At 40.1% G+C, this 21,086-nt stretch overlaps 1 protein-coding gene across 1 annotated transcript in view; it reads left to right on the top strand.

Moving 5' to 3' along the window:
- The window catches only part of tgfb2 (transforming growth factor, beta 2), a 276,666-nt gene that overhangs the window by 240,896 nt on the left and 14,684 nt on the right, over positions 1–21,086 (top strand). The window contains 3 exon segments of the mRNA XM_034173941.1: positions 1,808–1,940; positions 2,022–2,132; positions 18,052–18,220. Coding sequence (XP_034029832.1) covers positions 1,808–1,940; positions 2,022–2,132; positions 18,052–18,220 — 413 coding nt within the window.

The raw sequence follows: 21,086 nt of genomic DNA, 5'->3' as shown, positions 1-21,086 counted from the left end.
GGCCTGCCCACAGGCGAATGACGTCACCGACACGCGTGAAAAACTCACGCATGCGCACGAGGGTTCAAGCATGATTGGTGTAATCGCATGTCATTCAAATCCATATAGTTAAAAAAAAAAAATAAAAGGGTCGGTTTATTATCTAATAGACCTCGTAAGTATCAGTGGTGTTTAGCTCACACTGTGAACAAACATCAGAATCTGAGAATCTTATATTGTGTAATGTGTGTTCTACAAAGAATTTTGTATTGGATGATTTGTAAGTTGGTATTTTTTGTTATTGAAAATGTGTTTTTACAAATCTGTGTCCAGTGGTCAGGGTCCGATGTGGGGAGGAAGTCCACCCCCACAAAGCAATGTCCACGCATGATATTAACTTATATACCTTAGACAAGGTTATCTTTATTAGGAGGAGGTTCTTGATGTTTGTCACTAATGTTGGTGGTTGTGGTGGGCACTGATGAGTGCTGGAGGTCACAGGCCGATGAAGCCAACAGGACCACATCATCTGCAAAAAGTAGTAGTGAGACCCTGAGCCCACCAAACTGAAGACCCTCTCCCCCAACTATGCCACGATATCCTGTCCATGAATATCACAAACAGGATTGGTGACAAGGTGCAGCCCTGGTCAGCCAAACCCCACCGGGAACGAGTCCGACTTACTGCCAAGCACCCGAACACAGCTCTCGCTTTATGAGTACAGAGATTGGAGGGCCCTGAGAAGGGCCCCCCCTCACTCCATACTTCCGCAGCATCTCCCACAGTATCTTCTGGGGTACCCAATCATACACCTTCTCCAAGTCCACACAACACATGTAGACTGGATGGGCATACTCCCAGGCCCCCTCCAGGATCCTTGTGAGAGTGAAGAGCTGGTCCATTGTTCCACGACCAGCACGGAAGCTGCATTGTTCCTCTTCAATCCAAGGTTTGACTATCGGCCGAACCCTTCTTTCCAGCACCCTGGAGTAGACTTTACCAGGAAGGCTGAGTACCTTGATGCACCTGTAATTGGCACATGTTCTCTGATCCCCTTTTTTTAAATATGGGGGCCATGACCCCAGTTTGCCACTCCTTAGGCATTGTTCTAGACCTCAACACAATGTTGAGGAGATGTCTCATCCAAGACAGTCCCTCCACACCCAGAGCCTTCAGCATTTCTGGATGAATCTCATCAAGCCCCAGGGCCTTGTCAGTGTGGAGTTGTTTGACTACCTCATTGACTTCCACTAGGGAAATTGATGACGATCCCCCATCAGATTCCAGCTCTGCTTCTACTATAGAGGGCGCTCCGGTCTGATGCAAAGTGTTCCTTCCAGTGTCCGATTACCTCCTCAGTTGATGTCAACATAGTCCCATCCTTACTGTAGACAGCTTGGATGGTTCCCCGTTTTCCTCTCCTGGCTGTAAAATCCTTGATCAGGATTTTCAGTTTTGTTTATTAAATGATCATTGGCACTCAGTAATTCATTCATTCGGTTATATTTTTGTGTTGTCCTGTAGTGTGCAGTAAACCAGCATAGTAATTACTGTTTTGTTGTTATGGTCTTCTTTGGTTTTGTAAATGTATCCATCATCTCCATTTATTAAATTTGATGAAACAAATTAACAGAATTCTGCTATAATGTAAGAATATACAAAAAGTATTTACTTATCACATTTCTTTAAAAAAGTAAATATAAAAATAAGCTGCTTTTTTTTTTTTTTTTTTTTTTTACTTTAGTTTATTTTTAATTTAACTTATTTCTTGCAGCCATTTAAGAAAGGAAATGGTATGTTTGTCACCCATGTGAATTTTTATTGACAGGTTTTAGGACACAAAGACTTGGCATCACCAACACAGCGGTATATAGACAGCAAGGTGGTGCGAACACAGACAGAGGGGGAGTGGTTAACCTTTGATGTAACAGAAGCTGTAAGTGAATGGCTGAACCACAGAGGTATGTGCACGTTATTCCGCTGATGCACTGCAGCGCGTGAACTCATTTATTATTAACTCTTAATTTCCTGTTTCATTGTAGATAGAAACAGTGGATTCAAGCTCAGCTTGCATTGTCCGTGTTGTACATTGGTGCCACCGAGTAACTACATCATTCCCAACAAGAGTGAAGAGCTGGAGGCACGATTTGCAGGTGAGTCCCGCTATTTGTTCAAGGATCATGACCATTGTTGAAGTGTTTGAATGACTGCTCAGTTGCACTCTTGCTTCTTGTCAGCCCTCTCTCAAAAAGTCAAAGATGTACGTTGACTTTTTTGTTATTTAGAGCTTTAACTGTAACTTATGTTCATGACACAATTATGCCAGGGAAATTGTGTCAATTACAATGAATATGTAAATGGTTTTACACATACATATTTATGTAAATTTTACAGTTTAAACCTGTAATTAAAAAAAAAAATTAAACTGCAATTTTGATGGTCTGTTTCATGTTGAATTGGCATGGCCATGCTGATATTAAACAATTTTTCTCTGTAAAATTCACACATATAGTAAGTCCCTTTGACTGTTCCCTTGATTTCACTCAGGATCACCACAGCAGATGCAAGGTGGGTCTGCATGTTGATTTGGCACAAGCTGCACACCAGATACCCTTCCTGATGCAACATCACATTAAAAAGTGAAATGTGGCAGGGGTGGGGCTTGAACCAGGAACCTTCGCCAAGTGCACTAAATACTTGGCCATCCCCCCCCCCGATATGTCTGTACCTTTTTGATTCATAAACACGGTGGCTTAGTGGTTAGCACAATTGCCTCAGAGCAAGAAGGTCATTGGATGGATGTCCACCTGTGGCCTTTCTGTGTGGAGTTTGCATGTTCTCCCTGTGTTTGTGTGGGTTTCCTCCCACATTTAGACATGCAAGTTAGGTGAATTGGAAACTTTATAATTACCCTGGTCTCTCTTGTAAAAGAGATCTTCATCTCAATGGGACTAACCTGGTTAAATAAAGGTTAAATTAAAATTACATGCTACTATCAGCTATTTCAATTTCATATAAACTTTAGCTCATACCCAATTACTACAGTAAATTTGAGGAAATTTTGTATTTATTTAGTACAGTTGCTTAGGGGATACATTTTCTGGCAGTATTTTTAATTACAGGTTTAAACTGCAAAATTTACATAAATATGTATGTGTAAAACCATTTACATATTCATTGTAATTTTGACAGAATTCCACTGGCAACCACAGCTGCCAGAATTTTTCTGTAAAAACTGGATTTTTTTTTTACGGTGTAAAAGCTGAATTTTATTTATTGTAAACCAAAACAACCCAATGTAAGCATTGCCCACATCACGTTTGTCTGCTTATTTATTATTTTAAAAAGAAAAAGGCACAGACAAGTACAAGAGTCTACAGTTAATAATTTTTCATTTTTTTAATACATCTTAGTGGAGGAGGTGTGTGTGGATCGGGAGGTCTGGGCAGCTTTGCTTGAGCTGCTGCCCCCGCGACCCGACTCCAGATAAAGCGGAAGAAAATGGATGGATGGATATATCTGTAAATGTCTTATGGCGTGTTGTTGGACACTGTGTCTGTGTGTGTAATTGACGTGAAGGTATGCATTAAACATCGTCAAAAGATTATGAATCAGATTTTTTTTATCGGAGTGGCTATACGCTCAACTGTTGGTTCAATAAAGTAAATACGCGAGCATATACACCCAGCGACAACCGACTAATGAGCGCGCTTGTAAGTTCACTTCCGGTTTCAACGTGGGGGGGGGGGGCGGATATTTCCCAGACCCGGCGCCAGAAAAAAAATATTAAGGGGGGGGGCGATGAGCACCTTTTCTTTTTGTATTGTTTTTTCCCTCTGTTAAATAGTCCAAAAAGTACCTCCTTTTGTTTACTCTGAAGTCACATTTAATCTCGAGAGATTTTGCGAGATTTCCTGTCTGAACTGTAAATGTTCGTGTGTGAAATCTGTTCGTGTGTGGTGTTGTTGTCCTTACCGTGTGGCTGCACACCACACACTGTACGACCAAACCTGTTAGATCCATGATTTTTTATCTTCACGTGTGTGGTCTCTCAGGTTTTGGAAACCTACAGATAATTTTAAAATCCTGTCGTGTGAACCAGGCTTTAACGTGTGACAGGACTACTCATTTATAGAGCAGTTTTCTGAAGAAAAATCATTGTAAATGTTTTTTGTTGTTGTTTGTTACCTCAAAATTTCTTATTACTGTTAAAAAAAAGTTTAGAACACTTATAATTACAATAGCTAAATAAATCAATAAATGGTTCTTTAGAAACCTTTCATCTATAAATTAAAACCACCTGTTATTTCAGATTAGATAATTTCTTGTTTAACATAAGGAACCTTGGACATTTATTTTTAGACAAATAAAATAACATGGAAACTTGTACATTTTTTTTAAGTCTGGTAGATTATTTATATCTCATTTCAACCAGAAAAACAAACACTAAATAAATACAAATGTTTATTATAAATGCAACAGGAAATAATTTAACAATGACTGCAGTGTGATTGTAAAGTAGGATTTCTGTGACATAAACCTCATGATGTTTTTTATAGTCATTTCAACTTGTAATTTCATCAAAATATGTATCTGCCTTTAATGTTATCAGGACAGAGTCATTTCTAAAATATGAATTTGAGCACAGTGGGCCTCATGTATCAATGTTGCGCACTTGTGGCGTAAATTTACGGCGTAAACTTGAAATACACCAAAGTCGCCGTGACATGTATCATGTATCTTGATAAATGCGGCGGGTGGAAACGATCGTAATTATAATAAACACACCCATAAATATTCAGATTCTGCTTCAGACACACCCTCATTTTACGACATAGAATCCGGAAAGACGGCAATGAAAAAGAACTCCACCAGTCACGACTCGTGCCAATAGAGCGTCAAAAGCGGCCGTCATATCAATTGTTTTGTAGTATATAATCAATAAAGTGTTACAGTGGTCCCTCATTAATCGCTGGAGTTACGTTGTAAAAAGTAGCCCGTAATACGCGAAACCGCGACGTAGTCAGCGTTATTTTTCCAATTATTATAGACATTTCAAAGCTGTAAAACCCCTCACTACACACTTTATACACTTTCTCAATCAGGCATGAACATTTTCACTTTTCTCTCGTGTGTAAACACTCTCAAAGTTCAAACCTTAGTAGGAAAATAATACCAAACTGTTTTCAGGCCCAAACATTTGTTTGAGAAATAAAAATAGAACGTTTTCCTATAAATAATTATGATGGCATTTAGAACTAATGAATTAATTTTAACGATCAACGAATGAGGTCGGACACATAAGAAATTATTAATAGTGACTCACCAGTATTTCACAGATTGGGCCTCTGCGTCCTGGCGCCGCTCCTTTTCCCACTCACATCTCGCTGCAGCAGGTGTTTGTTTCCGTGTGACAAACACAGTTACGAGTAGTTGTTGCCGCTCTTTTTTCTTCTGGGCAACAAGATTCTTATAAACAGATACACAGAACACTGTAAAAAAAAAAAGGCATGCAAAATTGGACTAAAAACTCCGCGAGACTCCGAGGCCATGACAGGTGAACGGCGTTATAGCGAGGGACCACTGTATTCTCTTTTCACATGTCAATAATTCTTGACATGTGGATATTTGCTCACTCAATTAATAAGACACGTCTAATCTGTCAGATTTCTTTATTTTTTAAATGTATTTCTGTATTTATTTTATTGTGACAACCGAATGGAGATGACAAAACCTGATTGCAGCGAGCGAATTAAGGGAATGACGAAACTACAGTTATTATCAATTTCATTGTCTAAAACGATCATACCACATGAAGTTAAGCTCAGCGCTGCTCTGGCTCCAGGCTGGAAGTCTGGAGAAAAGGGCATGCAGTGCTTTCTTTGCGGTCAGCGCTGTAGCCACGGCTCGTGCTCGAGACCAACAATCCCGCAAAGGCGGGATTTGTATTGATTATTATGTAGTATAATCAGGAAAGTGTTATTTATGTAACATATGCATTGATTTGTATAATGGCACTGTTTATCATGTTGATAATCTTCATTTTTATGTGGATTCCAGCGCTGGTTCATTTTGGTGTATAATTTACGCCACCTCTCGACCTGGTGTATATTTTCAGCGCAGCGTACGCCAACGACCACATTGATAAATGCCAAGTAGCGCAGCCGTTTTGGCGTACACCCCATATACGCTCAAATATCGCCGTACGCAACGTTGATACATGAGGCCCAATAAGTGGAGAGCTTCTACCTGTGCAAATGTCTTTTGACTGATTCATGGACATTTATTGTTAAAATATAAAATGAAACAGCTTTTTAAAAAATAATAAAATAGTTGCTGTTGAAAGAGCCTTTTATTTAGAAGCAGGTGATGTTATGTTGGATTCTCTGGACCAGATGAAGGTCTCTTCTGCAGCTTTGAACTCTGGTGGTGTTGCTGAAGACATGTTTTCTTTCGACTGGACTTCGTGGTGTTCAGCTCATCAATGGAAGTTTGGTTGTCTGCACAGCAAATGTTTCTGATTGGGACAAATAAAAATATTTCTTTAAATATAAAGAAACACTAAACAGTTTATATATATATATATATATATATATATATATATATATATATATATATATATATATATTAAAAAAAGGAAGAAAAAAAGGCAAAAAAAAACCGCCCGAAAAAAAAAAGTTATTTAAAGTTGATCTTTTGTGGTGTCTGAAAAAAGCTGTAGCTTTATTTGGTAAAAATAAGAAAGACTGAACCATCTATAAATTAAAGCGTTCACTCAAATCAACTGTGCTAAAAAGCTAAGCTAACGTTAGCCGATCAATAAACCTTCACAGCAGTGCAGAAACATCACGTTTTACTTTTATTTTATTCTCACCTCGATAAAGCTGCAGAACTAACCTCCGCTGGGAAAACTGGGACTTTGCATATATCCAAAAAGTGGGAGATTTCTGACTGAGTGGGTCTGCTCCATCCCCCGGCTGCCTGCCTCGGTCTGCCCAGGAATGATGCCTGAAGGCCGGCTTCTCCGTGCGGGTCGGCCCGCTGTCGCAGTTCGATCGATATCCCACCAGGTCGTTAGTCCTCCCTCGGTCGGCGTCACTCCGAAAAGTAGCTGGAAAAAAAGTTTCTCCCAGCAGGGTGATGGGAGAATCGTTCTGCTGTTTTTTTTTTTAAAGCTTTTTTGTGGTTCAGGCGTTTCTTTTTCTTTCTTTTTTATTTTATTTTTTTGATAACTCTAACATCCGAGGGGGCGAGGTTGATGACGTGAGAGGGCGTCGCCCCCAAACGCCCCCTCGTGGCGCCGGGTCCGATATTTTCTCACTGGCTGTGGGAGGGTACGCAGCCCGCGGAGGGGCTGTGATCTAAAGCGGTTCTGTTTGGTTCATCACACCCAGGCAACTGTGTCAAACTAAGACCATCTTACAGGCAACAAGCAGCATTTTGTTCATAAAAACTGTTTTGTCATCGTTAACAGGCTTCCGTTCAAAATGCTTATGAAGTTTGTCTGCTTTCGTCCATTACGTTTTTTTTTCTCACAGTAATTAAAGACGGTGCCGTTAAATGTGTCAAACATACGCAGCTTTTCACTCCGCAATAAAGCCTTGAAACAGTGGTGTTATAAACGTAGTTTAGATGCACAAAATGTGTCAAATACACAATCATGGTTGGGCAAATAAGGTAAGACATTTTATTTATCTACCCAACGGTTGGGTATGTAATGTTCAATGTATGACTTATCTGCAGTTGGGCGAATAGCCTTTGCCTTTTTTTATATCATGTATTGAATGGGAGCAGGGGGAAATCGTTTGTAAGCGCTGCGCTGAGTCAGTGTGAGCTTTTGCTCCTGTCACTTTCCTGTTGGTTCCCTCCCTCTCCTGTCGGCTCCTGTCATTTAGTCGCACCGCCCCGCTCATCAAAATGCATAGAACAACACTGCCATCTACTGGATGGAAATGTGAATAGCGATTTAGATATTTATGAAACTCAGCAGAAGTTTTGCACTCAGAATGTCTCAATACTGCGTAAGTGAGCAACACAATGAATGCGTGTAATCGCTTATCCACAAATGCTGAATCACACTTCACAAACAGAATTTTCAGTTTTGCTATTTTTTTTCAAATGAAAACGATATATTTACAAATACATATTTATTTGTCAAAACCCACACACAAGTTACAAATCAGAAATTTGTGTTTGTGGATCACAACACACGTGTACAAATCGAGGAATATTTGTAAATCGCTCTCTGTGCAATTGCGGGTATGACAGTGTTGTCATACCCGCAATGTTTGAATCATGAGCTGTTTTGTTTGTGGATTTGTGCAGTTTTTGTCAGGGATTTGGCTTGGTCAGGGCGCTGAGCCCATGTTTTCTCCCTTTCTGTTGTGTCCCTCCTGCTTCAGCTTTGATTTATTAATATTTATTTTCATTTCATTTATTGATTCTGTTATGTTTTTCTTGTCGCGTTGTTCTTTTTGTTTTGATTTACTTTTGTTCTAGGTTCTGCAGTCAGTTGTGTTTTCATTCATTGTTTATTTATTTATCATTTGTTCGTACTATTTGTAATATTTGTTGTATGGTTACAGTGAGGAAAATAAGTATTTGAACACCCTGTGGTTTTGCAAGTTCTCCCACTTAGAAATCATGGAGGGGTCTGAAATTTTCATCTTAGGCGCATGCCCACTGTGAGAGACATAATCTAAAAAAAAAAAAAAATCCGGAAATCATAACGTATGATTTTTTTAATAATTTATTTGTATGTTACTGCTGCAAATAAGTATTTGAACACCTACCAACCAGCAAGAATTCTGGCTCACACAGACCTGTTAATTTTTCTTTAAGAAGCCCTCTTATTCTGCACTCTTTACCTGTATTAATTGCACCTGTTTGAACTTGTTACCTGTATAAAAGACACCTGTTCACACACTCAATCAATCACACTCCAACCTGTCCACCATAGCCAAGACCAAAGAGCTGTCTAAGGACACCAGGGACAAAACTGTAGACCTGCACAAGGCTGGGATGGACTACAGGACAACAGGCAAGCAGCTTGGTAGAAGACAACAACTGTTATGATTATTTATTAGAAAGTGGAAGAAACACAAGATGACTGTCAGTCTCCCTCGGTCTGCTATTCCATGCAAGATCTCACTTTGTGGGGTAAGGATGATTCTGAGAAAGCTCAGAACTACACAGGAGGACCTGGTCAATGACCTGAAGAGAGCTGGGACCACAGTCACAAAGATTACATTAGTAACACATGATACTGTCATGGTTTAAAATCCTGCAGGGCAGCAAGGTCCCCCTGCTCAATCCAGCACATGTTCAGGCCCATTTGAAGTTCACCAGTGACCATCTGGATGATCCAGAGGAGGCATGGGAGAAGGTCATGTGGTCAGATGAGACAAAAAAAAAATAGAGCTTTTTGGAATCAACTCCAGTTACCATGTTTAGAGGATGAGAACAGCCCCAAGAAAACCATCCCAACCATGAAGCATGGGGGTGGAAACATTATATTCTGGGGGTGGTCTTCTGCAAAGGGGACAGGACGACTGCACCGTATTAAAGGGAGGATGGAAGGGGTCACGTATTGCGAGATTTTGGCAAACAGCCTCCTTCCCTCGTAAGAGCATTGAAGATGGGTCATGGCTGGGTCTTCCAGCATGACAATGACCCCAAACACACAGCCAGGGCAACTAAGGAGGGGCTCCGTAAGAAGCATTTCAAGGTCCTGGAGTGGCCTGGCTAGTCTCCAGACCTGAAATCAATAGAAAATCTTTGGAGGGAGCTGAAACTCCAAACCTGAAAGATTTGGAGAAGATCTGTATGGAGGAGTGGACCAAAATCCTTGCTGCAGTGTGTGCAAACCTGTTGAAAAACTACAGGAAATGTTTGACCTCTGTAATTGCAAACAAAGGCTACTGTACCAAATATTAACATTGATTTTCACAGGTGTTATACTTATTTGAAGCAGTAACATACAAATAAATTATTAAAAAAATCATACATTGTGATTTCCGGAACTTTTTTAGGATTATGTCTCTCACAGTGGACATGCACCTAAGATGAAAATTTCAGACCCCTCTATGATTTCTAAGTGAGAGAACTTGCAAAATTACAGGGTGTTCAAATACTTATTTTCCTCACTGTATGTCAAATCGTTATTGTTTAGTCACTGGTTTTTCTTATGGTTTGTCTTTCTGCCTTCTTTAGTCAGTTCATTATTAAGTTTTAGTATTTTTCTCTATGTTCTCATTCAGTTTAGTTATGCTTTAGTACCTATGCTCCAGGTTTCTCAATCAGTGCTCATGTTCATGTCTGATGTTAGTTCCTGTTCACAGTAATATTATTCAGTTGTAGCTCTGTTCTGTTTTTGCCATTTGTTTCCACTCCACACCCTGAACCTGCCTTCATGTCTTCGTCCCTCACTTATATCTGATTATATTCTCTCTGCACCTGCCTTGTGTCCTTGTCTCTCACTTTAATTCTGTCTGCTTTGTTTCCTTTCACTCATGCTCTGTGCACCTGTTCACATACGAGGTCTATTAGATAATAAACCGACCCTTTTATTTATTTTTTTTACTATATGGATTTGAATGACGTGCGATTACACCAATCATGCTTGAACCCTCGTGCGCATGCGTGAGTTTTTTCACGCGTCGGTGATGTCATTTCCCTGTGGGCAGGCCTTGAGTGAGATGTGGTCCCGCCCTCTCGGCTGAATTCCTTTGTTTCACACGCTGCTCGAGACGGCGCACGTTGCTTTATCAACATTTTTTCTGGACCTGTGAGGAATATCCGAGTGGACGCTAGTCGAGAAATTAAGCTGGTTTTCGGTGAAAAGTTTAATGACTGATGAGAGATTATGGGGTGTTTCTGTCGCTGTAAGGACTTCCCACAGAGCAGGACGTCATGCAGCGCTTCCAGGCGCCGTCGTTGGCCTGTTTCGACCTGAAAACATCCTAATTTAAGGCTTAATTCACCCAGGAAGTCGTGAGAGAACAGAGAAGATTCAGAAGAGGCCGGCATGAGGACTTTATGTGGACATTCCACTGTTTAAGGACATTTTTTAATGAAAGACGTGCGCACAAATTCGGCGAGTTGTTTCCGTGACGACTTGGCAAATCTGTGTGCGCCGCGACAGGAAAAACACCTCCATGTTGAAAACCATTTGTAAAATTCAGGCGGCTTTTGATGGCTTTCAACAAGTGAGTAACAGAGAAATTGTTTAACAGCTTGGGCATGTTCCAACTTGCCCGTTAAGGTTTCCAACGGAGGTGTTTTTCCTGTCGCGACCCCCCGCGGTCGGGTCCGGCCCGACATGCGACTCTGCCCGCACGTTCTTTCATTACAAAATGTCCGTTAACAATGGAATGTACGAATAAACTCCTCATGCCAACTTCTTCTGAAAATTCTCTCTGTTCTCTGACGACTTCCTGGATCAACAGAGCCTGAAATGTGGAAGTTTTCAACTTGAAACGGTGAGACGCTGCTGCCTCGAAGCACAGATCACTGTCGGGCGGCGTGGGCCGTCCTTACGGCGACACTACCAGACCAAAATCTCTCATCAGCCGTTAAAATTTTTACCGAAAACCAGCTGAATTTATCGAATGGTGTCCACTCAGTTTTGAAAAAATTTTGATAAAACAAAGCAGCAGTCTCTGAGCCATTCCTAAACAATGAAAAAATCGACGAGAGGGTGGGCCACTCCTCACTCAAAGACTGCCCACAGGCGAATGACGTAACCGACAGGCGTGAAAAAACTCTTGCATGCCCATGAGGGTTCAAGCATGTCTGATGTAATCACACGTGATTCAAATCCATATGGTTTTTGAAAAAAATAATAAGGTCGGATACTTTTCTAATAGACCTCGTATCTTTGTCTTTTCTTCACTCCACCTTGTGTTGTCCTCCCTCACTGTCTTGCACAATGTAGTATCTTTGTTCACTAGCCACGCCCCCTTCTTGATTGTTCCTCACATGCACCTTATTAACTCTTGTCTTATTTAATCTCCACCCAGCCACCACACCCTTGCTCGTTTGTTGTCTTTGTACACATACCAGCTCTGTATCTAGTTCTGTTTTTGATTTGCCATATATCCAGATCCTGCTTTGTGTTTTTTGACAGCGCCTTTTGTCTCATCCATGATGTCTGTGTCTGCTCGTGCCTTTGAACCCTGCTTACCCATGACTGCATTTTTGCCTGACCCTGTTTGTGCTTCTGCCTCGCCAACTGATCACCCGTGTACTGAACCTGAGCCTGAATTAAAGACCATGATTACATCCAAGCCTAGTCTGGAAGTCTGCATTATGGGTCCTAACACTTCGGGTGCCTGGCACCTGCCACAGTGTTCGGGCTCCACACCTTCTCCTCATGCTGTTGCCGTCATACCGCCTGGAGTCCCAGTCCCACCACAGGAACCGTCAGTCAAAGACCCGCCGTGCCTGATAGTTTTGCGCTCAGAATGTCTTAATATTGCGTAACTGAGCAAAGTGATAAATGCGTGTAATCGGGGATCTGCAAATGCTGAATCACACTTCACAAACAGAATTTTCAGTTTTGCAAATGGCTTTTTTTTTTTACAAATAAAAAAACAATATATTTACAAATACATATTTATTTGTAAAAACCCACATACAAGTTACAAATCAGAAATTTGTGTTTGTGGATCACAAAGCACGTGTACAAATCAAGGGGTATTTGTAAATCACCCTCTGTGCATTTACAAGTACTAATGAGACAAATTTAACGCAATACTTTCAGACATTAATGGCCCAAATCTAACTCCATACCTCTGAGCTGAGCTCTTGCAGCCAGCTGTGCTGCAAGTCAACAGCAATGTAATTCATAAAGAATGCAGGACGTTTCATTTTGGGAGCGAAAAAAACCCCCAAAACATTTTAGTCTGTTGTCTCTGTTACAACGTTTGGAAAGAGGTGGCATTTGATTTTAACGGCGATCCGCTTTGAAGTTATTAATTCCAACCGGACTCTAGCTTGACTCGGCAGACAGCGGCACAGTGTTCAGAGCTGTGCGAACGGAACAGAGGACAATTCTCGTTTCTTGCCTGCAACAAGACAAGAGTCCCAGTTAGTGACTTTATGCCCAGATTTGTTTTTTATAAGTGGAAAAAGTTACATTAGTACCTTTGAGATTTTTTATTGTGAGTCGAAAATGACAGTGATACAACTTCGCCAACAGTTGTTGCCAGTGGGGAAAAACGGGTTAATCCGCACAAAAGCGACTCACAATTGACATTTTTAAATGGCTTTGAGAGGGGTTAAGAATCGGATTTGCCGCTTCTGAAAAGCAGTGAAGCAAAGAACCAACGAAGCAGCGGAACGGAGCACTGCTTTGTTGTTCCAAGCTTCAAAGCGAAGTCGTTGCAGAAATGTTAATTACAGACCCGCTGCAGGGTCTGTAATCAACGTAAAGAAATGATAATTTTCCCGACAAACACCCTCAAATACAACGGCCGCTCTGAAGGACCGATACGGGAATCGTTAAGCATAAAGGTTATTGGTGTTGGTGGATCGAATCATTTCTTTTTTTTCTGACTTGCATTTTTTTTATTTTCTTCCAATGAACAGATAACATCAAAAACAACAAGAAATACAGAATATTCCCCAATATAGAACAAAATCCCCCCCATCCCGCCCTCCTACCCACCAACAACACGGGTCATCCTATCCGCAACAAGAAAATAAAACAAAAGGATAAACCGCAAACAAATAAACAAAGGGTGGCTGTAAGTTATTCAGTCAAACCTGAAAAAACAATTCATCAAATAGGTCTGTCATGTCACTTTAAGGAATAACATTCTCATAAGCAGCATATCTTCCTCCTTTTCATAATTGTTCCATACTATCCCTTTTTTCCTTTCTAACCTTTCTTTTTTCCATGTTTTTCTTTATTTTAATTTTTCTCCTTTCTTTTTTTATTACTTTGGGACCAATATAGCATCAAGGTACTTGCTCCACTTCATATAGTACTTGCCTATTCTGTCCTGCATCCTGTAAGACATCCTTTCATATGCGGCTACTTTGCCTAATTCAGTCACCCAGTCTTGAAACGCAGGTTCACTATGTTTCTTCCAATTCCTGAGAATAATCTGTCCTCCAATAATGATAGCCGTTTGTGTCCAGGATTGTAGTGGCTGAGGGGGAACGGACAGCACTTTACTGTCTCCCAATATATATATAGCTTGGGGCAAAGTAAAAAAAATTTTTTAGGACTTTGACAAAATAACTGTGAATCTTTATCCAGTATTGATTAATCTTAGTGCATGACCACCACACATGAACCATTATACCTTCTTCCACCCCACACTTCCAACACACATCTGAATCTTTTAGACCAAGTCTAAAGAGCCTGCTTGGGGTCCAGTAGGATCGGTGCAGAATCTTGTATTGAATACAACCCCTGGCAAAAATTTTGGAATCACCGGCCTCGGAGGATGTTCATTCAGTTGTTTAATTTTGTAGGAAAAAAGCAGATCACAGACATGACACAAAACTAAAGTCATTTCAAATGGCAACTTTCTGGCTTTAAGAAACACTATAAGAAATCAGGAAAAAAATTGTGGCAGTCAGTAACGGTTAGTTTTCTAGACGAAGCAGAGGGAAGAAAATATGGAATCACTCAATTCTGAGGAAAAAATTATGGAATCACGAAAAACAAAAGAACGCTCCAACACATCACTAGTATTTTGTTGCATCACATCTGGCTTTTATAACAGCTTGCAGTCTCTGAGGCATGGATTTAATGAGTGACAAACAGTACTCTTCATCAATCTGGCTCCAACTTTCTCTGATTGCTGTTGCCAGATCAGCTTTGCAGGTTGGAGCCTTGTCATGGACCATTTTCTTCAACTTCCACCAAAGATTTTCAATTGGATTAAGATCTGGACTATTTGCAGGCCATGACATTGACCCTATGTGTCTTTTTGCAAGGAATGTTTTCACAGTTTTTGCTCTATGGCAAGATGCATTATCATCTTGAAAAATGATTTCATCATCCCCAAACATCCTTTCAATTGATGGGATAAGAAAAGTGTCCAAAATATCAACGTAAACTTGTGCATTTATTGATGATGTAATGACAGCCATCTCCCCAGTGCCTTTACCTGACATGCAGCCCCATATCATCAATGACTGTGGAAATTTACATGTTCTCTTCAGGGAGTCATCTTTATAAATCTCATTGGAACGGCACCAAACAAAAGTTCCAGCATCATCACCTTGGCCAATGCAGATTCGAGATTCATCACTGAATATGACTTTCATCCACAGTCCACGATTGCTTTTCCTTAGCCCATTGTAACCTTGTTTTTTTCTGTTTAGGTGTTAATGATGGCTTTCGTTTAGCTTTTCTGTATGTAAATCCCATTTCCTTTAGGCGGTTTCTTACAGTTCGGTCACAGACGTTGACTCCAGTTTCCTCCCATTCGTTCCTCATTTGTTTTGTTGTGCATTTTCGATTTTTGAGACATATTGCTTTAAGTTTTCTGTCTTGATGCTTTGATGTCTTCCTTGGTCTACCAGTATGTTTGCCTTTAACAACCTTCCCATGTTGTTTGTATTTGGTCCAGAGTTTAGACACAGCTGACTGTGAACAACCAACATCTTTTGCAACATTGTGTGATGATTTACCCTCTTTTAAGAGTTTGATGATCCTCTCCTTTGTTTCAGTTGACATCTCTCGTGTTGGAGCCATGATTCATGTCAGTTCACTTCATGCAACAGCTCTCCAAGGTGTGATCACTCCTTTTTAGATGCAGACTAACGAGCAGATCTGATTTGATGCAGGTGTTAGTTTTGGGGATGAAAATTTACAGGGTGATTCCATAATTTATTCCTCAGAATTGAGTGATTCCATATTTTTTTCCCTCTGCTTGGTCTAAAAAAGTAACTGTTACTGACTGCCACAATTTGTTTCCTGATTTCTTATAGTGTTTCTTAAAGCCAGATAGTTGCCATTTGAAATTACTTTAGTTTTGTGTCATGTCTGTGATCTGCTTTTTTTTCTACAAAATTAAACAACTGAATGAACATCCTCCGAGGCCGGTGATTCCATAATTTTTGCCAGGGGTTGTAAGCCTAACCCTTAAGTCTTGTGACATTGTTCGGGAGTTTCCACAGACCCAAGTCTCTTTCCCAGGACAGTCTCAAGGCTGATATTCCCATCTTCCCCTCACATTCCATCAGCATCCTATAATACTTAGCTGCTTCATGATCTTTACCCAGTACCTGAAGGATGTTTTCTAGCTTGTCTACTGATTTTGGGGGACCTAAACCTGACCCAAAATTTCCCTGTAGTACATGGCGAAGTTGAAGATATCTCCAGAATTAAGTTTTGGGTAGATTGCATTCTTGTTTAAGGTTCTCAAATGTTTTAAATATGTTTATGCTGTATAAGTTTTCTAGTACCAGGATACCTTCCAGATAAATGCTTTTTTATTAATGTTTAACTTAGGGTATAACCAAATACTGGCGGCTTTGTTCAGATGGGGGTCGAAATCTATCAGCCTTTAGATCCCTTTCCATATCCCTTAAAGATGATATATGATTGGATGGGTCCTGTATGTTTACTTTAGTGGACAGACAGTGTAGGAGAGGGATGGGGGCTGATACCGACTGCTCTATATTGTACCACGGAGTCCAGTGTGCCTAGTGCCTTAAATTAAATGCATAATAATAACAAATTTGGAAGTCGTAATCCTCCTCTGTTGACTGGTCTTTTGTAATTTTTTTCATATTCATTCGCGCTCGTTTCCCATTCCACAGGAATCTGTTGTGTCTGTTAATGCTCAAACTTTCAGAATTAGCAAATTACTTTAAAAGATATGTGCGATATTTTCACTTTGTAAAAATTACAGTTACCATTAATGTACATAAACTGTGCAAAATTAGTTTATAAGTGAAACCAAGAGTGAAAAGTGCTTTGCGTTTCATGTCTCCTGTCTACTGTCTGTGCTGTAGTATGTGTAAAGTAAATGACACTTTTTTGGGAGCAGCAGTGGGCATAAAGACAGAAGCTCTGGCTCGTTGTTCGTTCTGGGTTTGTGATCACCTTTGAGTTTACTCCAAAGCCTCGGCGGTGCTTAAACTCGAATCTGGTTTATCGGTAGTTGACGTTATACTGAGTCAGTACCAAAGGTTAGCGGTTAGTTGTAACCTCTGCTAAATTTTTTAGCGGTTTATCAGTTTGGCGTTATAAAAGTTAACATTTCAGTTAGCAGATTAGTGATTATCCAAGCTAACTTTTTGGTTAGCAGTGCCCACCACTGTCTAGAGGAAACAAATGCAGGGATCAGGGTCTCTGCATCAGCCATAGACAGGATGGGATGAATCTTCGCTATGTCTTGTAGGTGGAAGTAAGCAGTCCTCATAATATCTCTAATGTGTAGGTCAAAGGACAACGTGGGATCAAAAATCACCCCAAGGTTCCTCACTTTGTCAGTGTGATGTATGACACACGAGTCTAGGTTGAGCGTTAACTGATGAAACAAATGCAGATGTCTCACTGGACCAAGAACCATCAATTTGGTCTTGTCTCAGTTTCAGTCACATTATAACAGTATATTATTAATGTCTTTAAATTACAATGTAGTCAAAAATTTCAAGATGGACATTGAACCTTTATTATTAAACATACATAACAATGCCTTATTGTTTCATGACACCTTGCCCTTTATTGTGCCATGCTAATGCTATGTTGAAGATTGGCCAGCAGATGTCACCATATGTAATTGTATCAAATGCTTTTAAACACAGAACGATTTCAACACAATTGCTTCATATTGATTCAGTGGTTCAAAAAGCTTCGGTTTCTCCATCACTACGCCTGCCGAACCCCTCACGGGCACTGACAGCAATTTGGACTGATGTCCCATCTACTAACCTTTGCCCAAGTGAGTCAATAAAGACTGCTTTGTGTGACCTCTGCAGTGGGGTCTGAACCAGCCTCCATACATGACACACACAGCAAAGCACAAGATATTTCAGCATTTCATGTTTAACCTACTGTGCTGGTTATCAGAGACGCTTGTTCATGGCTTTGTCATGTTCCAGGTATCGATGATGGTTTTATCCGTGGTGGGGATCTGAAGATCTTTAAGAAGCACAGTGTTTGGGCTCCACACCTTCTCCTCATGCTGTTGCCGTCATACCGCCTGGAGTCCCAGTCCCACCACAGGAACCGTCGGTCAAAGAGAGCCCTGGATGCCGCCTATTGCTCCAGGTTTGCTTTTGTCTTGTATCATGACAATTTACACAGTTTATCTGAGGAAGTCCACAGAGGCTGAAATATTGTTCCCAATGTACTGAAGTTGCTGTGATTGGTTTGTGGACGTGATTACACCATGGCTTACTCAAAGTAGAGGTGGGTATTACTGTAACAGTGTCATCTTTATTTAAGGCAAGACCATGATACATGATCTTATCACAATTCTTTTTCAAGTTTGGTTTTTAAGATGATCTGTATAATATCGAACAGTACAAATTAATTTCACTTTTAAAAATTATAAGTCCTACAATGTAATGACCAACAACCCCCCACCCTCAAAAAACCCAGACTCTTGGAGCCAAAGAACTTTTTTGATCACATTTAAATCAGCTGTGTAATTGTCCAAAGTATGAACATTCAGTAAAACAATCACAGTACTTTAACTTGTGTCTATACGAAGTGCAGTCCTGGGGTGGGGTGGGGGGGCAGCTTCCACCTTGCTTCATCGAGGATCAGTCAGATGTGTTGATAACATTGGGCCCAGTTCAGCTTCTGCCTCAATCTCACTCAGAATGGACAGATTCTTCTGCTGGAACAGGCTCCTTTTTTTTCTCCTGCCTGGACAATAATGAAGGTACAACCCCAATTCCATTGAAGTTGGGACGTTGTGTGAAATGTAAATAAAAACAATACAATGATTTGCAAATCCTCTTCAATCTATAATCAATTGAATACACCACAGAGACAAGATATTTAATGTTCAAACTGATAAACTTTATTGTTTTGTTATTTGCTCATCTTGAAATGGATGCATGCAACACTTTTCAAAAACATTGAGACAGTGGCAACAACAGACTGGGAAAGTTGATGAATGCTCAAAGAACACCTATTTGGAACATTCCACAGGTGAATAGGTTAATTGGAAACAGGTGAGTGTCATGATTGGGTATAAAAGGAGCATCCCCAAAAGGCTCAGCCATTTACAAGCAAAGATGGGGCGAGGATCACCACTTTGTGAACAACTGCGTGAAAAAATAGTCCAACAGGTTAAGAACAATTTTTCTCAACGTTCAATTGCAAGCAATAAAATGAGCAAATAAGCAAAAAATTCCCTCTGTGGAATTCCATATTTGTTCTGGATCTGTGTGAATCACATTATTACATTATCTTCAGATAAATTGCCTACAACTTTTATTCCTCTAATGTACCACCTTTGAAATACTGGACTGTTAAGACCAGGGGTGAAATTTCTGTTGTTAAGTAGTGTTAAATAACTCAGATTGGAATTACTAGCAGCATATTTGTTTACATTCCTCCAGGTTTTTATAGAATTTTTCACCAATTTGTTCTTTCTACCCATAAGTTCACTCAACTAGAAGCACTCAGAGAGTGCAAACCTCCGCCAAGGCCATAGGGTCACTGACCCTAAAGAGATTCCCTCCTTGGCACAGTGATCTATTCAACAATTCAGTGTTACAACCAAAACTATGATACATACACTTTTCTTTCCTGTATATTTGACATCCTTGACCATGAAAACATACCACTAGAACTTGGAATCACTTTTATGTCTTTATTAGTTCAAAAGTTATTGTATAAAAACGATTTTTCGGTAATGGCGGTTTTCTTCTGGATCTAGCTCCATAACATTTGAAGCTACATCACATCTGATGACACCTTACTGAATCAGTACAGATTCAGCTACAATTTGGTGTTAGTTGTGCATCTCTAGCTTCATTTATCACCTCACATTGACACATTTTCTATTTTCCCTATATTTTTGCATATTCTGGATCACCAGATCCGGAATACGGATCTGATCATCACCAAACTTTGTTGTTTGATAGAACATTTGACTATGTTACACCCTAATTTTTTTCAAGCCTTTCTGCCTTGTTTTTGTGGAGTTAGAAACTAGAATGTCAAAATTCCCTCTATCCCGCAATGGTGAAGAATCCTTTAAAAAATTCCTGGATCCGGATTGTGATCCGGATCACCACTAAAATGTAATTACAACCCCTGGCAAAAATTATGGAATCACCGGCTTCAGAGGATGTTCATTCAGTTGTTTAATTTTGTAGAAAAAAAGCAGATCACAGACATGACACAAAACTAAAGTCATTTCAAATGGCAACTTTCTGGCTTTAAGAAACACTATAAGAAATCAAGAAAAAAAGATTGTGGCAGTCAGTAACAGTTACTTTTTTAGACCAAGCAGAGGAAAAAAATATGGAATCACTCAATTCTGAGGAAAAAATTATGGAATCACCCTGTAAATTTTCATCCCCCAAATTAACACCTGCATCAAATCAGATCTGCTCGTTAGTCTGCATCTAAAAAGGACTGAACACACCTTGGAGAGCTGTTGCACCAAGTGGACTGACATGAATCATGGCTCCAACACGAGAGATGTCAATTGAAACAAAGGAGAGGATTATCAAACTCTTAAAAGAGAGTAAATCATCATGCAATGTTGCAAAAGATGTTGGTTGTTCACAGTCAGCTATGTCTAAACTCTGGACCAAATACAAACAACATGGGAAGGTTGATAAAGGCAAACATACTGGTAGACCAAGGAAGACATCAAAGCGTCAAGACAGAAAACTTAAAGCAATATGTCTCAAAAATCGAAAAATGCACAACAAAACAAATGAGGAACGAATGGGAGGAAACTGGAGTCAACGTCTGTGACCGAACTGTACGAAACCGCCTAAAGGAAATGGGATTTACATACAGAAAAGCTAAACAAAAGGCATCATTAACACCTACACAGAAAAAAACAAGGTTACAGTGGGCTAAGGAAAAGCAATCGTGGACTGTGGATGACTGGATGAAAGTCATATTCAGTGATGAATCTCGAATCTGCATTGGGCAAGGTGAT

The sequence above is a fragment of the Thalassophryne amazonica genome, chromosome 7 (genome assembly GCF_902500255.1).
Source record: "Thalassophryne amazonica chromosome 7, fThaAma1.1, whole genome shotgun sequence".
NCBI lineage: Eukaryota > Metazoa > Chordata > Actinopteri > Batrachoidiformes > Batrachoididae > Thalassophryne > Thalassophryne amazonica.
This window is presented reverse-complemented; position numbering and strand designations above follow the sequence as displayed.